General features: G+C 41.1%; 3 protein-coding genes across 17 annotated transcripts in view; 1 reads left to right on the top strand and 2 right to left on the bottom strand.

The window, feature by feature from the left end:
- The window catches only part of BRCA2 (BRCA2 DNA repair associated), a 37,669-nt gene extending 29,170 nt beyond the window's left edge, over positions 1–8,499 (bottom strand). The window contains exons 1-9 of one of the 5 annotated variants that reach the window (XM_065051377.1): positions 8,314–8,499; positions 7,387–7,493; positions 6,500–6,748; positions 4,276–4,390; positions 3,421–3,473; positions 3,275–3,315; positions 3,070–3,181; positions 1,796–1,851; positions 809–923 (exon numbers count right to left, since the gene is read on the bottom strand). In XM_065051377.1, the coding sequence (XP_064907449.1) occupies positions 809–923; positions 1,796–1,851; positions 3,070–3,181; positions 3,275–3,315; positions 3,421–3,473; positions 4,276–4,390; positions 6,500–6,748; positions 7,387–7,465 (820 nt within the window). In that variant the 5' untranslated portion in view covers positions 7,466–7,493; positions 8,314–8,499. The other 4 variants (XM_065051352.1, XM_065051366.1, XM_021286186.2 and 1 more) reach the window with 4 other exon arrangements.
- Positions 8,500–10,716: 2,217 nt separating this feature from the next.
- On the top strand, positions 10,717–13,488 carry ZAR1L (zygote arrest 1 like). Its single transcript, XM_005501413.4, has 4 exons — positions 10,717–11,923; positions 12,201–12,293; positions 12,437–12,511; positions 12,913–13,488. Exons 1-4 carry the CDS (start codon positions 11,318–11,320, stop codon positions 13,054–13,056), a joined length of 918 nt encoding a protein of 305 aa, XP_005501470.2. The 5' UTR covers positions 10,717–11,317; the 3' UTR covers positions 13,057–13,488.
- Positions 13,489–15,815: 2,327 nt separating this feature from the next.
- The window catches only part of FRY (FRY microtubule binding protein), a 235,033-nt gene continuing 230,326 nt past the window's right edge, over positions 15,816–20,522 (bottom strand). For all 11 annotated transcript variants that reach the window (XM_065051450.1, XM_065051454.1, XM_065051440.1 and 8 more), the window contains 3 exons: positions 19,758–19,868; positions 17,852–18,045; positions 15,816–17,266 (listed from right to left, as the gene is read on the bottom strand). In XM_065051450.1, coding sequence (XP_064907522.1) covers positions 17,008–17,266; positions 17,852–18,045; positions 19,758–19,868 — 564 coding nt within the window. In that variant the 3' untranslated portion in view covers positions 15,816–17,007. The remainder of the gene's footprint in view (positions 17,267–17,851; positions 18,046–19,757; positions 19,869–20,522) is intronic.

Below are 20,522 nucleotides of genomic sequence, written 5' to 3'. Positions count from 1 at the left end.
AATCTAAACTCGACTTTGTAGACAGCCTTAAAATCTTATACATACCAAATCAAAATATTACCTTCTCAAATGTCTGAAACTAGGTCTACTTCTCAAAATATTTCGCATTTAAAGGATAGCTACGTTTTGAGGGTACTTTTTAAGGCTTTTTCATATCAAAGAAATTGTAACCAAGTACTTAGAAAACATCCATGTCCTTGGGCACACAACCAATAATTAAACTTTTTTTCCTAAGCCTTGTTTAGGTACAATTTCTATAATTTAGACCTAGTTTCCCTGTTAGAACTTTCAAATGCCTAGTGAATGAGTTTGTTTGCATTTGAAAAAAAACAACCAACCAACCATTTAATTTTCCCAAAGGATTTGTCATGTTCTGAGCTAGTAATACCTGAAGTAAACAAAGAAAGGATATAGCAAGACTGAAAAACAAGCTCAACACAGAATAACAAATATTGGGGTGAAATTTCGTGATAAAGCTAAACCTGTTCAATTGCTAGATGTAGAAGTCTTGCTTCCCCTTGAGCCTTGCACCACTTTTCTTCCTCAGCTCTCCCATACAGTCTCACACCTTCACTTACACCAGTACTAATCTGGTTGTCATCCAGTGGCATGGCAACCTGATTTAATTCACTGACTCAACAAAAACTGATTCTCTTTTTTAAGGCCAAATTAGTCTTACAAAACTGAATCAATTGAGGAAGTGGAAGTACACAGCTGGCAAAGGAAATAATCCATAGGGTCAGCTCAGGTTAACTTTACCCTCAGTCTTGTTTCACAGTATAGTCAGTAGTAAAACATCAAGGCATACCAAAATCTTTGATGTCATCTTCAGCATTTGGCTTCACAGTCTCTGGTACAGACAGCAAACCTGTATCACTTGTCCCAGGACATTTATCATGGTTGGAAACAAAGCTTTGCAAAGCCTGTAAGCCAAAGACATAAGCTATTATATACATTACATATCAGTGTCACTTTAACAGTAAAGCAAGCAACTGTAACCATGTACTGCAATATCTGAATAATTCTTAATCTCTCGAAAAGTTTTCATGGGTACACTTGAAAATAAATACGCAGATAATACCCATTTTCAATGCAAACCAGGTTCCATTCTATAACTAATTTAAGTGCAGTGACTGGTTCCAGTGGTTTACTCTAAGCAAGCCTCTCAAAAAGGAACAAAGGAGACAAGAGGAAGGAGAAACTGTTTGCTTATTTTAACTTGTAACGGTTTGTTAACTGTGAAGTTTCAGGTAGTTAAGAATCAAACGTATCTCTGTAACCGAATCCTATTAGCACCATGGCTGGTTTTCAGTCTGAATAATCATTCTGCTTTTATACACACAGAGTAAAATTACAATTTTGCAGGAACTCTCCCTGTCCTAACAATTTCAAAGGTCTGAAATGAATACTCAATTTCAACTCTTGGTATAGTGGATGAGCACAGTAAGTTATTGGACAATATAAGCCAAAGAATAACTCCCAAAACTCTGACAGAAGAAAAACAAAGAAACCCTCTGATAAGTAGCATATTGCAATTCTTAGGTTTGATTTCTCTTTGAATGAATACCACTGCTTCTGAATCCAAGTGATTTTCTTTTTTAAAGACAGCAAAAATATTCCTCAAAGGTGGTTATTTCTTTGCAAGTTTAGTTTTGTGGGCTGTAACTTTTAGAAACAGACAGACAGAAGGGTGTAGGACCAAAATGAGAGAATTTTTTATTTGTGGTTCAAGGAATGTACATGTAACTAAATAGCTTAACTGAAATTAAAAAACAGCATAGCTCTTAAAACTTACTATGTCAGCTCTTTCACCTTGTTGCTTTGCTCCAGAAATAGAATCATTCTCTCTGGCTTTAGAAGAAAGACAGATAAGTCAATTCATTTGCTCCTAAGCAATTTGCTGAGTGTGTTCAAATATGGTGGTATTTTGGGAGGGGTTTTTTTAATTATTTCAAATGCAACTGAAATCTGTAAACAAAACTACTAAAAACTAACTAAAAGTTCTAAATAAGAAGTCCTACAGGTGAGGCTGAGGGAGCGTACAAAAGCAGTCTTAGAACAGTACAAAACACCCTAAATCACAGGTTGTGCTTTCTGCTAAGCAGGTAGACCAGTTACCACCCTGAGACCAGCATCACTGCCAATCTCCTTTCCAGCAGTTATTTATGGAACTACTGTTTTGTCTTGTTTTTCTGTCAAAGGACCTCAATGAGATATTCAAGCCTCTGTAAGGAATTTTTTTTTCCCATTTTCTCCCACAAGGGCAGTAATATCTTTTCACCTACGTTACAAAAGGAGAAAGCGAACCCTATTTTTAAGATGCCTAACAAGCAGTATGTTCAAATAAGATGTTTCATAGATATGGCATCTAGGTTCCATGTAGCAGCCAAATGAGTCACTCTTTCCTTTGACAGGCGCCAGATGGCAGAGAGTGGGCATCACTGGTCTAAAATCTTAGGGCTCATCCAGGAAGTGGGAGAATGGGGAGAGCTCAAACCACAGCTCATCTCCCAGAAGAATATCATTAAGCTATGGGTAAGTTCCCCAGCCTCCCTTTTCATGTCACATCACTCTGAGCCAATGAACACCCAAACTGGCACAACTCAGTAGCCCTGTGAATAGCACCAGCCCCTCCCTGCCAACAGAGCAACCACAGAATCTCTCCAGTTGGAAAGGACCCATAAGGACCATCAAGTCCAACTCCCTGCTCCCCACAGGATGACCTAAAACCAAACCAGTTGACTAAGAGTGTCATGCAGATGCCCTTTGAACTCTGACAGGCTTAGTGCCATGACCAGTTCTTGCACTTCCTACTCTTTCTATGCTTTTCTACGTTATTTCTAACTTTATATTCCCTAATCCCTTACACAAAGGCAGAAAACTTTTGAAAACCAATGACACATTTAATTTCATTTCTTCCTTTTAAGAATACATGATTTAAAATGATCCACTAAGCATCACTGTAAGATTTTTGTCCGTTTGAATAAAAATAATCAGTTCACGCTAAATGAACTTCCAGTCTCAAAACCAGAAGCTTAACCCTTAGCAAAGATTCATTTTTAGAAATACCTATTATCACTGTTGCACCAAGTGTAGGAGGCGTGGCTAAAGAACTTGACCAGGACATATCTGGATCCACTTCTGCTCCCAAACTTTCAGAAATACGTTTTGGAGTTCTGACCTAGAAATATATTTAACAATTAATTAATATTTCTATGCAGAATTTTAAATGTATTACTCAGGAAAAATAAAACAAAATGCAGGAATAACATACCTCCAGAAGTTTTGGTGTGCAAAACAAGCTTCCATATGGTCCTACAAAACATCACGCAATAAGAACATTAAGTAATACCTACGACATAAGGATTTATACCCACAGATATCAGATATTTTATAAAACTAAAAAAGGGAAATACAAACCAGGAATAGTACTTCTCTGAGGTGTTCTGTAAGTATTCCTTAAAATAGTTGGACTGCAAAACAAAGCCAAATTAAAAAAATATTAAATTCACTTCTCAATTTCTGAAAATAAGTATTTCAGACATTACATATATTACTGCCTCCATTATCTTCTCTCTTCGCAATCATCACTATTTCCCTGACTACATAAAACATAGACTTCTCCTAACCATCAGTCAGTATTTTAAACTTTATCATAAGTTTATTTCAAACTGTAAAATGCTTATTTTGCGAAATGTTAATTTTCAATGATGATTTCTCTAACGAACAGCACACTAGACTTCAGTATAACCATGCATTTCTTAATATGCTGCTTGAAACTATGGAAGTGGGCTTAATTTAACTAAATAATGAGTTTAACTGTTCTTAAAATCAACATGAGTACTTTGAGCAGATATATCTGAAAAAATAGACATTTAAACGTAGAAATCAAGGCTATTACTAAAAAAAAAAAATCTCAGTAAGTATTTTAAATAGCTTTACAGATTACTACTTGAGAAGCACATATTACATCAGTACTACTCTTTCTTGTGCTGGATGTTGAGGATTTGGGAAGCTGAAATAAAGTCAAGAAATGCCATATGTCAGCTGTGAAGGAGTAGAAAAATAGGAAGGAAGAACACCTAAAAGCAAGGAAGTTCTCAAAATCAGCTTGCGTTTTATTTGCAATTCACCTAGCAACTTACAAGTATCATAAAGATACAAGACATACCAGATTATTGATTGCTCCAAAGAAGTCTAACAGTCAAATACAGTGGTTTTAATATTTCCTTTTGCTTAAAATCCAGTTTATTATACTTTTTTGTGTTGACATACTTAGCATACCTAGCAGCAAGGCAGTTGTGGCAGGTACCATGAGGAGAAGCAAATATTTCATTTTCTTGATCTGCTTTTCTTCTTGCGATACTTGGGCTTATCAAATTATCTCTGCCTACAACACAGAAGATAATAATCAACACAACCTTGCAGAACTATGTGTAGCAGCTTTGATTTGTAAAGTGTAAAGATAAGCTTTAAAAAATAATTGCGCAACGTCTGATTTTTAGTTTAAAAAGAACCAACAAAACCCAACCTTCTCCCCCAGTGTTTTGAACATTTTCTAAATCTATATCCAAACAACGCTAAACACATTTCAAATGTGCAGACAAAAGTGCTCATTATGACACTTTATTAATTTGATATATATATATATAAAATATATGTGTTTCAGTATATTTCCGTGATATTTTTTCAAGTCACATATTCCATTTCAGTTTTAGTATATTGTATTGTGTCTTTCTTGTCATTGGCAGAAGTCATTCTTTGGAGAAATTTGATACATGCAAATGTGCATTTGTACCAGCTTTCCCTCAAATTTACTTAAGACCTACAGTTCTTGATTAGAATAAGCAGCATAAAGACAAAATTATTTCTGGAACTGTTAGTGGAGGCCCTGTCACTGGTAGCAGTAGTTATTTATATGCTATGCATCTCCAGCCAAAAGAGAAAGAGTGACCTCACCAAAGCAGCAGAATCCTGTGAACAGTGACCCCCTCACATGCACAAGCAACTACTGACAGGAATTCCTACTCAGAAATTTCCAGACAACATCCAGATCAGACACGACACCCAGTTCTCTGCGTTTCTTTGCTTCTGAGTTCCTGAGTCCACATGCTGAGCACAGCTGCAACCCAGTACCATACCAAGGTGAAATCCAACAGCTTCATCCATGCTTTCGTTTTCACAAGAAGGAAAACTCAAATTAGCTGGCTCTAACCAAGAAAACCAGAAGAAAAAGATCTTGGGCCAGCCACAGGGAACTACATAGAAACTCTAGTAATAGTTGTCTTCCCTTCCTTAGGGACTGTATACAAACATCTGCATGCACCAACATAGAACAAAAGTAACCATTTTGAAACAGAAGAATCATAAGGTTCCTTTATTTGCAACTTATGAACTGCTACCAAGAATTCAGTAGGGACTTAACACTGTAAAAATACAGATAGCTACATTTAGAAGAAACATGTTCTCAGCTGAGAATAAGTTGAGCAGAAGTTCAGCAGTAAAATTAAGAAAAACAAAGTAGCAATATTCTATGGAAGTGAAGTTATAAAATGTATTTGAACAGTAGCACAGTCCTACACCTTTAAAGTCTTTGCTTTAGGATCTAAAAATTATTCTGGTGATAAAGGGAGTCTTGTGTTTGTCTGTAATCTGTTTAGAAAAGCTTATCTTATTGTTAGGAGGGCATGCACAGAGTAGATGCTCAAATATTGCAGGAACGGGGTTAGACATTCTTTCATAGAAAAGATTCTTACACGCAGTCTTGCATACATTCTCCATAGAAAACATTCCTGTCTCTTTCCAAGGAGAACTGGTACTATGCCTTATGGGTACATCAAAACCAAGCAGAGTGACATGTACTTTCATGACGTACTTGGGATTTGGAAATAATGCAATGAGAAGTACCTCATAAGTGGTAGAATTCCTTGTTCCCAAATGGAAAAGTGTAACTGACTCACAGTTTTACTAATTCAAAGAGCTTAGCTCTCCTAAATCTTTCTAAGAAAGGTTAAGGAATGCCCTACAGATCACCTCATAAAGCAGCATGATAAGCATCATTCTCTCTGTTTAAAATATTTTCAGAGATTTTGCATAAAACAAAAATCAGACTGCCAAAAAAAATCACTCTGATTCTTACTTGACAGATTACACTAATAAGCTCATTATGTCCTTATATTAACAATATTTAGTGTATTAGGACCATGACATTATCCTTTCCACAGGGAACTTCGCATATGCATCACCAGTTTATTGCAAAGCTGAATTCATTATTAAGAATAATTCTGTGTTTTTGTAGGCAGTCTTCAGAAGCCTACCAAGATAAGCTTTTTAGGCAGAGAATTTCTGCAGTAGTGTTATCTATTACATAAATAATCATCAGCTACAACAACAAAAGGTTTTAAAAAAGCCTCCTGCTTCTGGAGGGCACAAGCAGCCTTTAAGTACCACTAAAAAGAAAAAAGAAGAAAGAAAGAAAGAAAAAAAGAAAATTACTCACTTGCTCCTGTTTTTTTCTGATCCAGTTCTTTTCCAGGAGAAGAATATGGTGGCAATATCGTATTTTGTTCTTTAAAAATAAGTGGAGTTGATGCTAGCTGACTGTATGTGGAAAGTTTTGCCCTTGGAGTTTTAAAAGTTCGATCAAGCCAGCCAGGGGGACCATCAAGTTCTCCTAACAATTTAGACTCATATGGTGGTGCTTCTGCACTGAGTTCTTCAAACCAGTTGAGACTGATAGGCCCTAAGTCTATAAAGAAAAACATACAGAAAACCACATGAAAAGGAAGAAAGGATCCTCCATGCAGGATGTGAAAATACATCAGACATTTAAATGCTGGCAACAAATCACGTTGCTCCTTCCATTGTCACACTTCTGTTTGCTTGGTTTGTAGATAGCTTTGAACTCAGATACCCACAGAGTATAAAGAATGCCTGCCCAAATTCTCAGACCGTTAGCAAAATTAACCAAAAAGCAGATAAAATCCAGTTTGTTTGAAACTGAAAGTACACTTCAGGCTTTTAGTTTATACCTTATTTTACTCAGTTTGGTAAGTTAAACAGGTTCCTTTAACATTAATAAATAATACTGCTACAGGTACATTTGGCAAAAGACTACACCTGATCTGCATGTGGTTACACAAGGAGGCCAAAGCTAGAACACAAGTACCAAAAAGTAACTGAGCACACATTATGAAAAAAGATACAAAAAAAAAAAATATAGAAACATATTAAAAAGTAGATATTAGCAAGTACAGATTTTGGGCAAAAATAGCATCTAAAGAGTTGCAGAATGCTTTTCTATGGAACACACAGCAGATGTGCATAAAATATCAACGTCTAGAGGAGCAACCCTAACAAAAATTATTTACTGTAAAGAAGCTGTACCTGATTCACTGCAATGTGCCTTAAATATTTCAAAGAAGGCTGGTCTTTCCACAGGGCTGTAAGCCATTTTCTTATCCATAACACTACCGGAACAGCTGTTGAAAAACCTGAGAAATAAGAAAATACTTTCACACGGTGTCACTCTAATACTCTGGGGTTGCAATCCTTAACCCTGCTTTCCAGTATTTCTTAGTAGGTGTGTCTTAACCCAACCTCTTTAGCTTTAGGACTGTGATGTGTGTGTTCAAACACTGCAGTGATGAACATGGTATGAAAATGACAAGAAGAGCACACAAATACTAAGGAAATATGGAAGAAAAATAAAGGTGTAACAGGCAGAGCACTTCTGAGGTATTTTAAATATAAATAAAAAAATCCACACTCATTGCTTTATATTCGAATAGAATATATAGTATTATATACAAAATCTTACAACCACTACAACTTATGTGCCAAGAATTTGATTTAAAGTGGAGGAGGCACTGCCAGTTCCACAGTGGTATTAAAAACAGGTATAAGGAAGTCTGACATAGAAACTTCTCTATTTTAACACATTTATTGCTTCCACTGTAGTTTCCCACATGACGGCCGCTTTACACACTCTGTCTTACCAGACAGATGGGAAAGACCGGCCAAGACAGAAAAGAACTACCTCAGAAGCACGTTTTAAAGGACCGAGCGGCCTGTCCACGCCGCCTCCCGTGAGGGGAAGCTCCTGCCGGGCAAACACCCGCGCACGGGGCGCTGCCCGCTGAGCCGTCCCCGGGTCGCCCCGCGGGGCCTCAGCAGACGCGCCGCCCCCCGCCCAGTAACCGCAGGCCCCGTGCTGGCTATGAGGAGCGGGGCGGCAGCGGGAGGGCCGCCCCGGCGGAGTTACCCCCCAGAGCCGCCCCACGCGAGGGGCAGCTCCTCGGGCCGGGCCTTTACCTCCCGCGGCATCGCGGCCTTCCCCGCAGAGCCGGCGGAGCAGGCAGGGGAGCGAGGGGGCAGCGCCGCTGCCGCCGCGTTCGAAGGTTGGCGCCAACACGCCCCCCGGCGTCTGCGCACTGGGAGCAGCCGCCGCTCCCGCCTTCCGCGGCCGCACGTCACGGGAAGGAGGCGGTGTAACGGGCACCGCCGCCTCCCTCAGCGCGCCGGGGCGGCCCCTCGCCCCCTCGTCCCCGCCCTGCGCGGGCCGGAGGGACAGGAAGCAGAGCGAGGGGCGGAGAGATTTGGGGCCAAGTAGCGGGAGGCGATGGAGGGGCGTGTTCAAGTGCTTCTCCTCCATGGTGGATTTCTCGCACTACAAAACGGGAGTGTCCCGGGCCAGAGGTTAGCCAGCTTCTTTCAGTCATACAACCCTACACACGCAAGAAATGAATTGTCATATCCAAGGCCGGCATGTTCCAAGTTACTGTTTAACAGCAGTTAACACCAATGTCCCAGAAAAAGCCTACAGGAGTCTTAGAGCAAGGAGCAGTGCTGTCAGTGCCTGCGGCAGCCACAACCTCATCTTTTTAGCTGGGTGGTTCTGTGGGCCTTGACACATGAAATTATTATGGTTGCTGATGTTAAAGAGAATAGTATTATCGTCCACATATAAATACATTCCCATTTTGGCTCTTCATAAAAGTTCTTTGCCTCAGCAATGAGTCCATAAGATCATAGAATCATAGAATGTCCTGAGCTGGAAGGGACCCACAAGGATCAAGTCCAACTCCTGTTCCTGCACATGACAACCCCACAGTTCACACCATGTGTCTGAGGGTGTTGTCCAGTCTCTTCTTGAACACTGTCAGTCTTAGGGCTGTGACACCTCCCTGGGGAGCCTGTTCCAGTGCTCCACCACCCTCTGGGGGAAGAACCTTTTCCTAATGCCCAGCCTAAACTTCCCCGGCACATATTCCTGCCGTTCCCTTGGGTTTTGATCACTAAAGAGAAGAGACCAGCACCTGCTCTTCCTCCTCCCCTTGTGAGGAAGCTGTAGCCACCATGAGGTTTCCCCTCACACTCCTCCAGGCTGAACAAACCAAGTGACTACAGCCGCTCTTCATACGGCTTCTCTCCAAACCCTTCACCAACTTTGTAGCCCTCTTCTGGACACTCTCTAGTAGCTTAGTATCCTTTTTTATAGTGTGGTGCCCATAACTTCAAGCTAGGTGGAAAATTCTTCCTATTACTAATTTTGAGTTAACCATCTGTCATTTTAGCTGGATGTTCATCTGCTCTTGTGTTATAAAGGGTTTTTTTCCTACCTCTCCATACCTGTCCTTATTTTACACAGTTTTATCACATCACCTACATCCTCATCAGTCACCTTTTTCAGTGTTTCTTTACACAATAATTTTTCCATCCTCCTCCTTCTGGTAAACTTCTTTGACTTCTAATCCTGCATTGTCCAGGAGGGGTGCAGTAACAGGTTCTTCTCAAAGTATCCTGGAGGAAGCCGTAACGTGTTTTGGAATGGTGGCATGTAGTTTCCAATTTAACCTCCCTCTCCCTCCCAAAGCACCCAAACAACTCATTGTTTTTTGCAGCCACAAGTTTTAACTTGGTCATCATGATACCCTGTTTTTGCTTTGAGTTGATACAGACTGTGCTTTGAAAACCCAAGCATAACATGGAGCCTTGAGCCATCTTTAACTGTGATGAATGTGTTTCCTGAATCTTAACTTGTTTTTTATTCCGTAAAACATGTTGTTTCTTACTTCAGACACTTGAAAGCATCTTTCTCAAATATGCTGTGAACTTTTAAAGACATCATCCCTGCCAGGTCTTCTCCAGCCCCTATCTTGCTGGCCCATTGAATTTTATAATGCAATGCTTTGATAAAGATAGTGAGGAGTCATGCAAAGGAACTATTTCACACCACAGCAGGTCCAGGGATTTGGGGATTCTGCAGTCTCTAAAGACTCACATACACAGTTTAGATTATTTAATTATTTTAACTATATTACCTTAGCATTGAGCTAAAGTTATATAGTTATGAAAGAAGGAGTATTAGTCTAATATGTAAGTGCTTGTATTGCTAACATTAATTTCATTATAGAGGTATTAAGCCACTTTTCCTAGTATAACTGTTTTCCATTCGAGTGTTCTACAAACTGAAGTTTATACCATCTTTCCCTAAACCAATACAGCTGGTAGAAAAGCTGCATGCAGACAGTACCCAAGTAACTGGGCAATAGAGACGCTCAGACCTTTTAATACCAATAAAGATTTCTTTTGAGAGATGTAATTGCCTGCATTCTTTGCTCAGTTGTCTGGTGGGTGCCCAGTTTATCTGGGCTTCCGTAGTTTCTTGACTTCCCTTTTCTTTCTTTCGAGACCACGAACAGAAGGAGCTGTGAGCAAGCAGACTTCCCCTCACTGTGAAAGCCGTGGTTGTCCCAGCTACAGCTGAGTTACATCTATTAATCTTCCCTGGGTCTTGCAGAGATGTGCTACTTTTTGAGCACTGTTTACTTGTCAGGGTTTACACAGCTCTGTCAAGATCTTCACCGAGTTACATTCAGCCCTGGATTTGTTATTGCAGCTTCCAGCCCTGTGCCTGCATTTCCTACCCAAAAGCGCAGGTGAAGGCCTCCCCGAGCAGAGCAAGAGCTGCAGGCCAGCTCTGTAGCGGCCCTGACTTCTACGAAGATCTTAACGAGGGAGAAGGGAAATCCTGTACCTGGTGGTGGAACAGGGGCTTCGTGGTCGGCATGTCCGGGCTTCCCACAGCACATCCCGGGAAACACATCAGCCCCTGTTCCAGCTCACCCCTCGGGAATAAGCTCTGGGAGCCCAGGTGAGGGCAGCCCCGCAGCCCTCCCCTTGCAATCAACCCTCCCTTCCCCCAGCTGCCCCAACGGGCGGGGGCCAATTTCCCCATCAATTAGCCGCAGCTCTGCAGCTAAGATAAAGGCAGGGCAGGGAGACAACCAGGACCGACTTTTCTGCGGATGTGATCATGGAGAGCTTTGTCTATCCTCCCTTCGGCAAGTACCAGAGCTTCAGGGGCGGCCTCACGCCGAGCCGCAGCCGGGAGCCGGCGGTGAAGCAGCCCAGCTGGAAGCAAAACAAGAGCAGCAGCATCAGCCCGTTCCTCGGGGGGCCTCTCTCCCCCATGCCCTCCGAGTACCTGGACAGCTACCGGCGGGCGCAGTTCCAGGCCCTGCTGTCGCAGGTGAGCCCGGGGCTGATGCCGCGGCTGCGCCGCGCCAACACCAAGGAGGTGGGCGTGCAGGTGAACCTGCGGGCTGACGCCGCCGTGCAGTGCTCGCTGGGGCCGCGCCTGCTGCCCCTCAGCCCCCCGCTCAGCCCCGCTGCGCTCCGCATCCGCGGGCACCTCGCCCTCTACTCGCCCGTGCTGGACCGCCGGCTCTTCACGCTGCCTGAGGCCACCGGACCCCGAGAGAAGGACGAGGCGTCTGAAGCGACCCCCAAGGAGCAGAAGGCGGAGGATGGTGGCGAAGAGCAGCAGGAGGGCCAGGCGGAGGCTGCTCTGTTGAGTGAGGAGACGGCAGAGACACCACAGGAGAAGGCTGCAGCCCCCAGGCGGCGAGCTGCCTTCCAGGTGTGCAGTGAGGAGAGGCTGGGACATGGTGCAGCCTGCTCTGGGCAACAGGGGTCTGTGTGGGGGGAAAACCGTGCAGGAGGTTGGAGAGAAATCTGCCCTTGGGCAGTAAAACGCACGGTGGTCCCCACCCTGGCCGCCTGCTCAGGGCTGTGCCTGCAGCGGGGATTGCTCTGGCACCAGTGGAGCCTCCTGCCTGTGCACACTGGTGTAATGAGGGAGCTGGGCTGGGGGTTCTTGTGGTGCTGCAGGTTGCTCAGTGAACTTCTCTCTGCAGTTTCTGGAGCAGAAGTATGGCTATTTCCACTGTAAAGACTGCAAGACCCGATGGGAGAGTGCTTACGTGTGGTGCATTTCTGGAAGCAACAAGGTAGTTCACAAGTCATTTATTGCTGATGAGACTTGTAATAATGGCTTAAAATTTGTGACAAATCAGATGTTTTGGCATAAATTTAGGTACCTGTACTGAACGCTCTAAGTCTCTATAGTAACCGAGAACTTTCTTTTTTTCAGGTGTACTTCAAGCAGCTGTGTCGCAAATGCCAGAAGGGCTTTAATCCCTATCGAGTGGAAGCAATCCAGTGCCAGGTAAATTGTAGATTTCTGTATCCTGGTAAGACTGCGAGAGGTTGTCCTATACTCTCATAGATTACACTTGCTGAATTAGATATTGACTTTATCTGGAGGAGACCTTCCTTTCAACAAAGTGCTATAGGAAATGTTAATCGGGAAAGCTGTAACAGGATAGGACTCCCTCCTCCTGCTCACGGCTCACAGCAATGGTTTTCTGTTCATACTGTGTTATGCCAAGCTACATGTGCTTCTAGGTGAGAAGGCTCTTGCAGTTTAACTCCACTGGGGTTTTACCACAAGAGCTCTTTCAGTGTATCAGCCCAAGTGTGTTGCTATGATTAAGGAAAACTAGATGTCAGTCTAATGTGAAGTAAGCACCTTTGATCTACTACTAATAAAATGTCTTGTTTCTTAAGACCTGTTCAAAGACTCGTTGTTCCTGCCCTCAGAAGAAGAGACACATTGATCTCAAAAGACCTCATCGCCAGGAACTTTGTGGCCGCTGCAAAGGCAAGAGGCTGTCCTGTGATAACACTTACAGCTTCAAGTACATTGTCTGATCTGTGTGCCTTTTTCTGTTTTGACCTTTGTACTTTGTCAGTTTTTCAATGTTTTGACCTTAGGCTTTTGACCTGGCATTGGATAATGGATAATGAGTTTTGTATTATTTATAAAGTATTTAACTTAATTGTATATATGCTGTGAATAAAGCTCAAAAAAAAGTTTGCACTAGTTTGTTACCCCATTAGTTCTATCTTGCTGTAATGAAAGAGGAAAGTATATCTGGAAGGAAACAATGTGTTTGATTTCCTAAAAGAAAACAGGTTTTGTTTTCAGTCTACCTTTAGGGGATGTGAAGATTAAAACTGTGACAGCAAGTTCTTCCTTTTGTCATTCAACCCCAACTAGCTTGGAAGATTTGAATAAATATTCTGGAGTATAAAGTGTGGGTAATGGATCTGCAAGTGTGTCTTCCTGCTGCCTCTGTCAAATGTATGGAAAAAAACAAACAAAAAAACCACCCAAACCTCTAAAAACAGTTTGGTAGTTGAAGACTATGTAAGATATAAAGGAGAAGTGTAACGTTTGCATGTTTTCTGGGAGAGGACTAGAAAAACCTTCTAAGCTGCTGTTTCTGTGATACACTGTAACAAATTCTCCTTACTAAATGTGTCTCAGAATAGATAGAACAAGTCCCTGTGTCCCTGATTCCAATAAAGAATCTTCAGCAGCTTTCTGGTTGTGTAAGGTATCTCCATACCATACGACTGAAAGGTGTAACCAAATGTACTCTCAGGGAGACAAGATGCTGTCAGAAAAATCCTAATTAAAGCACTGGTGTTGTAGAAACACAGTGGGGCACTACTGTGGTTCATGATGTCCTAGAGCTTTGGTAAGGCTTGGTTAAGAATATAGTGATTTCTATCATACCTGAAGTTTAGAAATGATGCTGAAAAACCTGGATGGTGACATCATGGGTTTTGTTGTATCTGTGATGAATCATAGAATACTTTAAGTTGGAAGGAACCTCTGGAGGTTTTCATACTTGGTAGAGGACCAATTGAATTAAGTTGCTCAAAGGATTGTACACTACCTGAAGAATGGTGACTAGGGGTACACAGCAGATGGTCTCTCCTGGGACCTGTCTTGTTCAACGTCTTTACCAGTGACCTGGAAGAGGCAACGGAGCACTTGTCGAGTTTGCAGGTGACACCAAACTGAGGGGACCAGCCAATGCAGCTGAGGGCAGTGCTGCCATTTGGAAAGATTTCAGCTGGCTGGAGGGATGGGCCAACAGGAGCCCTGTGATATTTGGCAGGGACAAGATGAAATTCCTGCCACTGGATGGGGACAACCCTTTGCAGTGACCCAGATGAGACTGCCTGGCTGGGGGCAGCTCATCAGAAAGGGTCCTTGGGGCTTGGTTGCCAGTGGGCCCTGGCACCAAAGGGTGGCAACAACATCCTGGGCTGTCTGCTCAGAAGCAGAGCCAGTGGAGCAGGGGAAGCCACTGTTCCCCTTTACTGCATCTACATTACCATATTGAGTTTTGGGCTCTCAATATGAGAAAGATGCTGTAAGGAGTTCTGTGGAGGACATCAAGCTGGTCACAGGGCTGGAGCACTTACTCTGTGAGGAGAAGTTGAACAAACTGGGCTTATTCAGCCTGAAGAAAGAAGTAAAGACTTCAGGGGGACCTAACAGCCTGTCAGGGTATGGTTACTGAAGATAGATGGAGCCAGGCCCTTCAATGTGAATCATGGGAGCGGGGCGAGAGACAACATGCGTAAGATAAAGCAAGATAGATGCAGATTGGATAATGGAAAAGCTTTTCCACCATGAAGACAGTCAAGTAGAACAGGTTGTCCAGGGAGGCTGTGCGCTCTCCATCTTTCAATGTTTTCAAGACCAGACCGGACAAAGGTGTGAGTAACCTCATCAGATCTCATGGCTGACCTTGCCTGAAAGTGGAGGCTGGACTAGATGACCTTCTCAGGTCCATTCCAACCTGAATTTTCTTGTGATTCCGTGATTTGTAAAATGTCCATGAATTTTCCAAGTGACAGAGCAGATCTCATCTTTCACCAAGCACTACATTATTTTGCAGACCACCCCAATTACAGTTCTGAATATTTTTTCAAAAGGGGAATACCTAACTGAAATACCTAACTGAAATTTAAAGACTTTAACCATTGTGGATTATTTTACTCGGAAAAATAGCTGTGTGATGAACGGCATTTCTTTTGGAAATTATTTGCCTTCATCTATTTTGTCCTGCAACTACGTCTATGCTGCAGAACTCTGTGAACTGCAAAATCAGAAAAGCTGTACAAGAAGTCAATCCCATCCCTTTTATGCACTAATATGTGTTTTTCAAGATCCATGTAAAATTGAGCAAGCATTTTGAAAATGAAAAAGGGGTGAAGGGGAGAGGGTTTCACTGGATTCTTAAAGCTGAGGCTGATTAGGGCAGGCTGGACAGCTTTTCATTTACCTTTAGTGTGAGGAAAAAACCACCGAAACCCAACACTGGAACTAATAGGACCATTACTGATGTTTTTAACAGAAACAAACCTTCAGGTCCATTTTGGATTCTCTTTTTTTCATTTACAAAACTGCTCTAGTCAATGTTCTCTTCCTGGTTGAGTTGTAACTACACAGACTGACCAAAAATTCCTTATATTTCTCACTGGTTTCTTTCAGTGTAACAAACACTATAAATAATGAAGGCGTCTTTTGGGGGCTGCCGATCATTGACACCATCTGCAACAGTATAGATTCAGACAATACACAGCCTTCACCACAAGCACATACTCTGTTGTGATTATATATGACTTTTATATTTTAGTTAAATGGATGTACTGATCCAAATATCAACCAAAGTTACTTCACAAAAACGGTAAGTGTATTTACAGAGTGAATAAGTTACATAGTTGTCAGAATAAAGGTGTCTCAGATGTGCAACAGATTTACATGCATACATTTAACACTGGACAGCAGTTAAATGTAAGAAAAAAAGTACAGGTATGACTTTCATATATACATTACAAATAAAATAAGACCTCTTTAAAGAAACTTATCATGAGAACTTGCATTTCACGTTAATATTTTTACTTTTTATACTCAAAATTTATATTAAATAAAAATATGCATGCATAACAGTTCAAAAGATTTGACTCTGTGATGGGACTTTCTCCTACAAAATGGCAAGTTAAATTAGATCAACCGTCCTTTAATAGTATAAATATATTCATAAAAGCAACCTTCTAGTAAAAAGCAGCCAAAGTCCTTTAAAAAAAAAAAGAGAATCTACCAAGACCATTCATGATGCTTGGGGGCCTAAGAACAGACCTCTGCAATATGATCCAGTACCTTCAGAGACAGTAGCCTAGTAACATTGGGAAATGTACTTCATAGCAGCTCGTTGTTTTGAGATACAGTAATCATATTCTAATTACAGTGTACATTAAACTGTAGTCCATTTACAATTTGTTTCATATACACAGGCTCTCAGCTTTTGACCAACAAGTTTGCGAGATTCTGTGGCCAGCTTCATTCTGCCCATCTTTCACTCAACCAAATAAGAGGAAAAAAAGGAAAAAATGTACAAGTTTTTTCTTTTAACAAAAAAATATTATTTTGTGAAGGAAACATTGCACTTTTGCCAACCTAAAATTAATTTGCTATAAAGGAAGTATTGTTCAGTGTAGTAGGCTTTGGTATGCAATGGAAGTCACTTCTTCAGTAGTGAGTTGCAGTTGCTCAGTGAAATGCTAACTGATTTTTGTGCAACAGAGAACAAAGGATGTTGTCCTGGATGCTCTATGTTACCTTTGTCCTTACAGTATTGCTACACATTTGAAGTTCAGCCCATCTCTTTTTAGAAGAAATCCTAAATGTAACAAGAGTGAGTACAGTTTGACCAAACCTTTGTAAGGCTGAGAAGACATCGAGCCACCTCAGTCCAACAGGGCAGCACTCCCAGCTTGGAAGAGGGGACAAGAGTCCTGTCAGAGACTTGTGCCGGAAACGCTGGAGTCTGGAAGAAAAGTGTTGATGACCCGGTAACTCTGAGCTCTGCGAATCATGTCGCGGATCTCTATGTTCAGTTCCATCAGTTTGGTACAGATTTCAGTCAGGCTCTGGTTGGAGCCCACCAGTGCATAGGTGCCCGTCTGACCCAACGTTTGGTGACGGAAGTAAATGTTCAGTAGTGTCTGGACTTCGTCGTCAGAGCTACTTCCAAAGATGTCATTGGGCCACAAAATCCTGCAAACAGGAAAAGAACATCCGTATCATTATGGGTTTATTAGCACAGATGGAAACTAGGTGATGGAGAACGCTAGCAGGAGAACTGACTTGCTCACGCTTATCAGCCAAAAGCAACTCACTGTTTTATGCTACTCATTTGTTACTCAGACTCTAGTATCGGGCACAGAAATCACACAAAAGCACAATTCCTATTATCTAGAAAAAAAAAAAAGCTTAAGAAAACTCATTTTAATAAGTGAGAGTGAAACTGGGCTGAATGTTAGCTGATGCCAGTGACATACACCTGTAAGGAGTTAGCTCTATAGAAAGATTCTTAAGAGCTTCACAGAAGTCCTTGTGATCTACACAATGCACTTAAACATCTTCACTGTTGCACGTGTACATCTTTGTATTACTTATTTGATATCTTTACTTGTCGCACACCCCTACAGAAGTTAGTTATATCAGTTCCCCCATGTACCTTGTTGAAACATTAACTGTGCCGACTGAGCACATTACATTTAGTATAAAGTTAGGAAGATACTAAACGCATACTTTTCTCATATCATGAAAGTCTAATATGAGCCATGTAGCAGAACTTGCCTGCATTCTCTTATTTGTCGGACGGCTTTAACAAGTTCATTGTTTTTCAAACACTCCAGCATGGACTGAATAGCTGCTTCCGTAGAATTGAACGTGGGCTCAGATTCCACCGCTGGAGGCTCAGCTGCGATGGCAGCAGTAGCTTCCTTAAGATTTTTCTTCAACTCGCTCAGTTCTCTTGACATATTCAACAGCTGTTCCAAGGAAAGAGATGAGAGATGGGTATTTTCATTCTCCATAGGCCCCAAAGGGAGCAGGTGTTTCAAGTTCGTTCTTACTACTGTATTGTATATACATGGTATGGAAAAGACCCCATTTCAACACAAGGATATTTCTTGATCTCTGTGCTCTCTACAATATAAGGAAAACAGAAACTAGAGATTTTTAAGCTTTCTGCTTCCTTTAACCCTATGCTGTATTTTTGGCTTGCTAAAATGCAAAAGTACATCTAAACAATCTATTGTCTTTCACCCCTGCTACTTTTTTCATATCACAACAGAAAAGTTTAGAAAACACTAGATGCCTGCTGCCCTGTCTTCTCTTAAAGGTCAACAGCCCAGTCACATTAGGAGCCATCCTTCAGAACAGTTCCTGAAGACACAATAAGCGTTCAAACTCTTTGTGCTGCTACAGCACATGTGATAAAACAAACCATTTCCATTTATAGAGAATCTGTAAACCACTAGAATCTGTCATAAAATACATTTTATAGCTTGAAATTTTGTTTTACAGCTACAAGCGAAGTACAATAACTTCTACCTCTCGATAGTTTAAATATAGATACCTTGTCAGGAGAAAAGTATATATGGAACGGCAAGTTATTTTATGATATTTCCTTAAATGACGACCATTCAACTTAAAGTGATCGCTACAAAGATATTTCAAAATACTACATATTTTATGCAATTGCTACAAATAAACTTGACTAAGAGCATTGTTCTTGTGAAGTTTTTTTTAAAATAAGAGATGTAGATTTATCTAAAACCAGAAAGCTATCTGGGTCAAAAGCAATAGTGTGCTGTGTCAAAGATATTTAAAGAAAAAAGCTTGTAAAAATCACAGAATTAAAAAGCCTCAGGACATTAAGGTATTTCGTCAATTACATATTTAAAACAGGCTAAATACTCTTTGGAAACATTAATCTGATTTTGATTTGTTTATCCAGAGAAAAAGAGCAGGGATTACACTTGCAGTCAAAATATAAAGTAGTTCTACACCACACACCTTTGCTTGCTCAGGTCTGAGAGGATGCAAAACCGTTTCATAGCTGTTTGTCAAAAACTGCTGCAGACATTTCTAGTATAACGCACAGGCAATAGAGACAGTTTATATGGCTGGGAATTACAATACATTATTACAGCAAAAAACTTAATTTTGCATCCATATTAAGGTTAATTTAACAAATTATGTTGTTATTGCCATGCTAACAAGTTCTCCTGGTCTAAAAGTGTCTTCACAAAGTTCAGATAAAATCAGTCATGATCTAGGAAAAGCATATCTTTTGTGTGTATGAAGAAGGCTCATTTTCCCTAAAAAATTAAGGTCTCAATTAAAATTTTAAAAAATCATTTGCAGATGTTCACACAGTGTGAGCCCTCCCTATATGTAAAGTGTGTGAGTAAAGTTAAGATTTCATATATCATTCTAGCTTGTTAGCACTGACCGAAGTGACTTTTGAAGACTGAATGTATAAAATATCCTAGCTGCTGAAAGTACAGTCAATTACAAAAAATACAGCATCTTGACTATACTTTAATGTGGACGCTGGTGTATTGAAACGTTTTGTATGCAGATTTATATTCAAGCTGAAATAGTGTAATCTTTGGTGTAAGTCCCTAGAAAGAAAAATAAGTACATGAAAGTAAAGTGGTATTTTCAGTGTAGGACTTTGTAGTTTGTTACCTACCTCTGGCATGGAACTGACTTCATGCACTTGTCCGATAAGTTTACAGTAGGACTGAAAAAGCAACAGCAGCTGGAAGTGCAGTTTATATAATCTCTGACACAGTTCCAATTGCTAAGGAAAGATTTGTAGGAGAAGAAATAATAAAGATCAGTGAGCCAGGATAATTTTCAACAACTAATAAAACACACCGAGACAGCTCAGTTCTCAAAAACCATTACTTTACTGAAGATCATATACTGTTTCAGAAAACAGGTAACATTCTTCTGCAGGTAAGTGATATATGGCATTGAAAACCAAAATGATGATGGCTAGCTCTCAAGTAGCACACGTCAACATCAACCTCAAAGCAGTTTATATAGGTTAGCTTAACTGTCTCCAGTTTGCAGCTGGAAAGCAGAGGCAGAATATGGAGGACGTTACTTTGCTTCATAGAACATAACACTCTCTAAAAACTTCAGAAATGGTCAAGGACCTCTCAAAGAGGATGGAAATCCAAGAGAGAGGCAATGAAGCAGTTGTCCAAGACGGTCAAATCTCCTGCCTGCCTCTCTGAGGGGAGAGGAGAGGCAGTAACTCCAGCCAGGAGGAAATGCCAGCTCTGCAGCTTGAACCTCAGCTCATGGATTTGCCACCATCGTGAAGAAGCTGTACAACAGATGGATGGAGTTTAACGTGTAGGAGGACATCGGGCTTCTACAATTTATGCTCCTAGATTAAGTAGATGCTGTTCTATGAATATTAACTTGTTTCTTTCAGTCCAATGTG

Source organism: Columba livia, chromosome 1 (assembly GCF_036013475.1).
Source record: "Columba livia isolate bColLiv1 breed racing homer chromosome 1, bColLiv1.pat.W.v2, whole genome shotgun sequence".
Classification (NCBI taxonomy): Eukaryota; Metazoa; Chordata; class Aves; order Columbiformes; family Columbidae; genus Columba; species Columba livia.
This window is presented reverse-complemented; position numbering and strand designations above follow the sequence as displayed.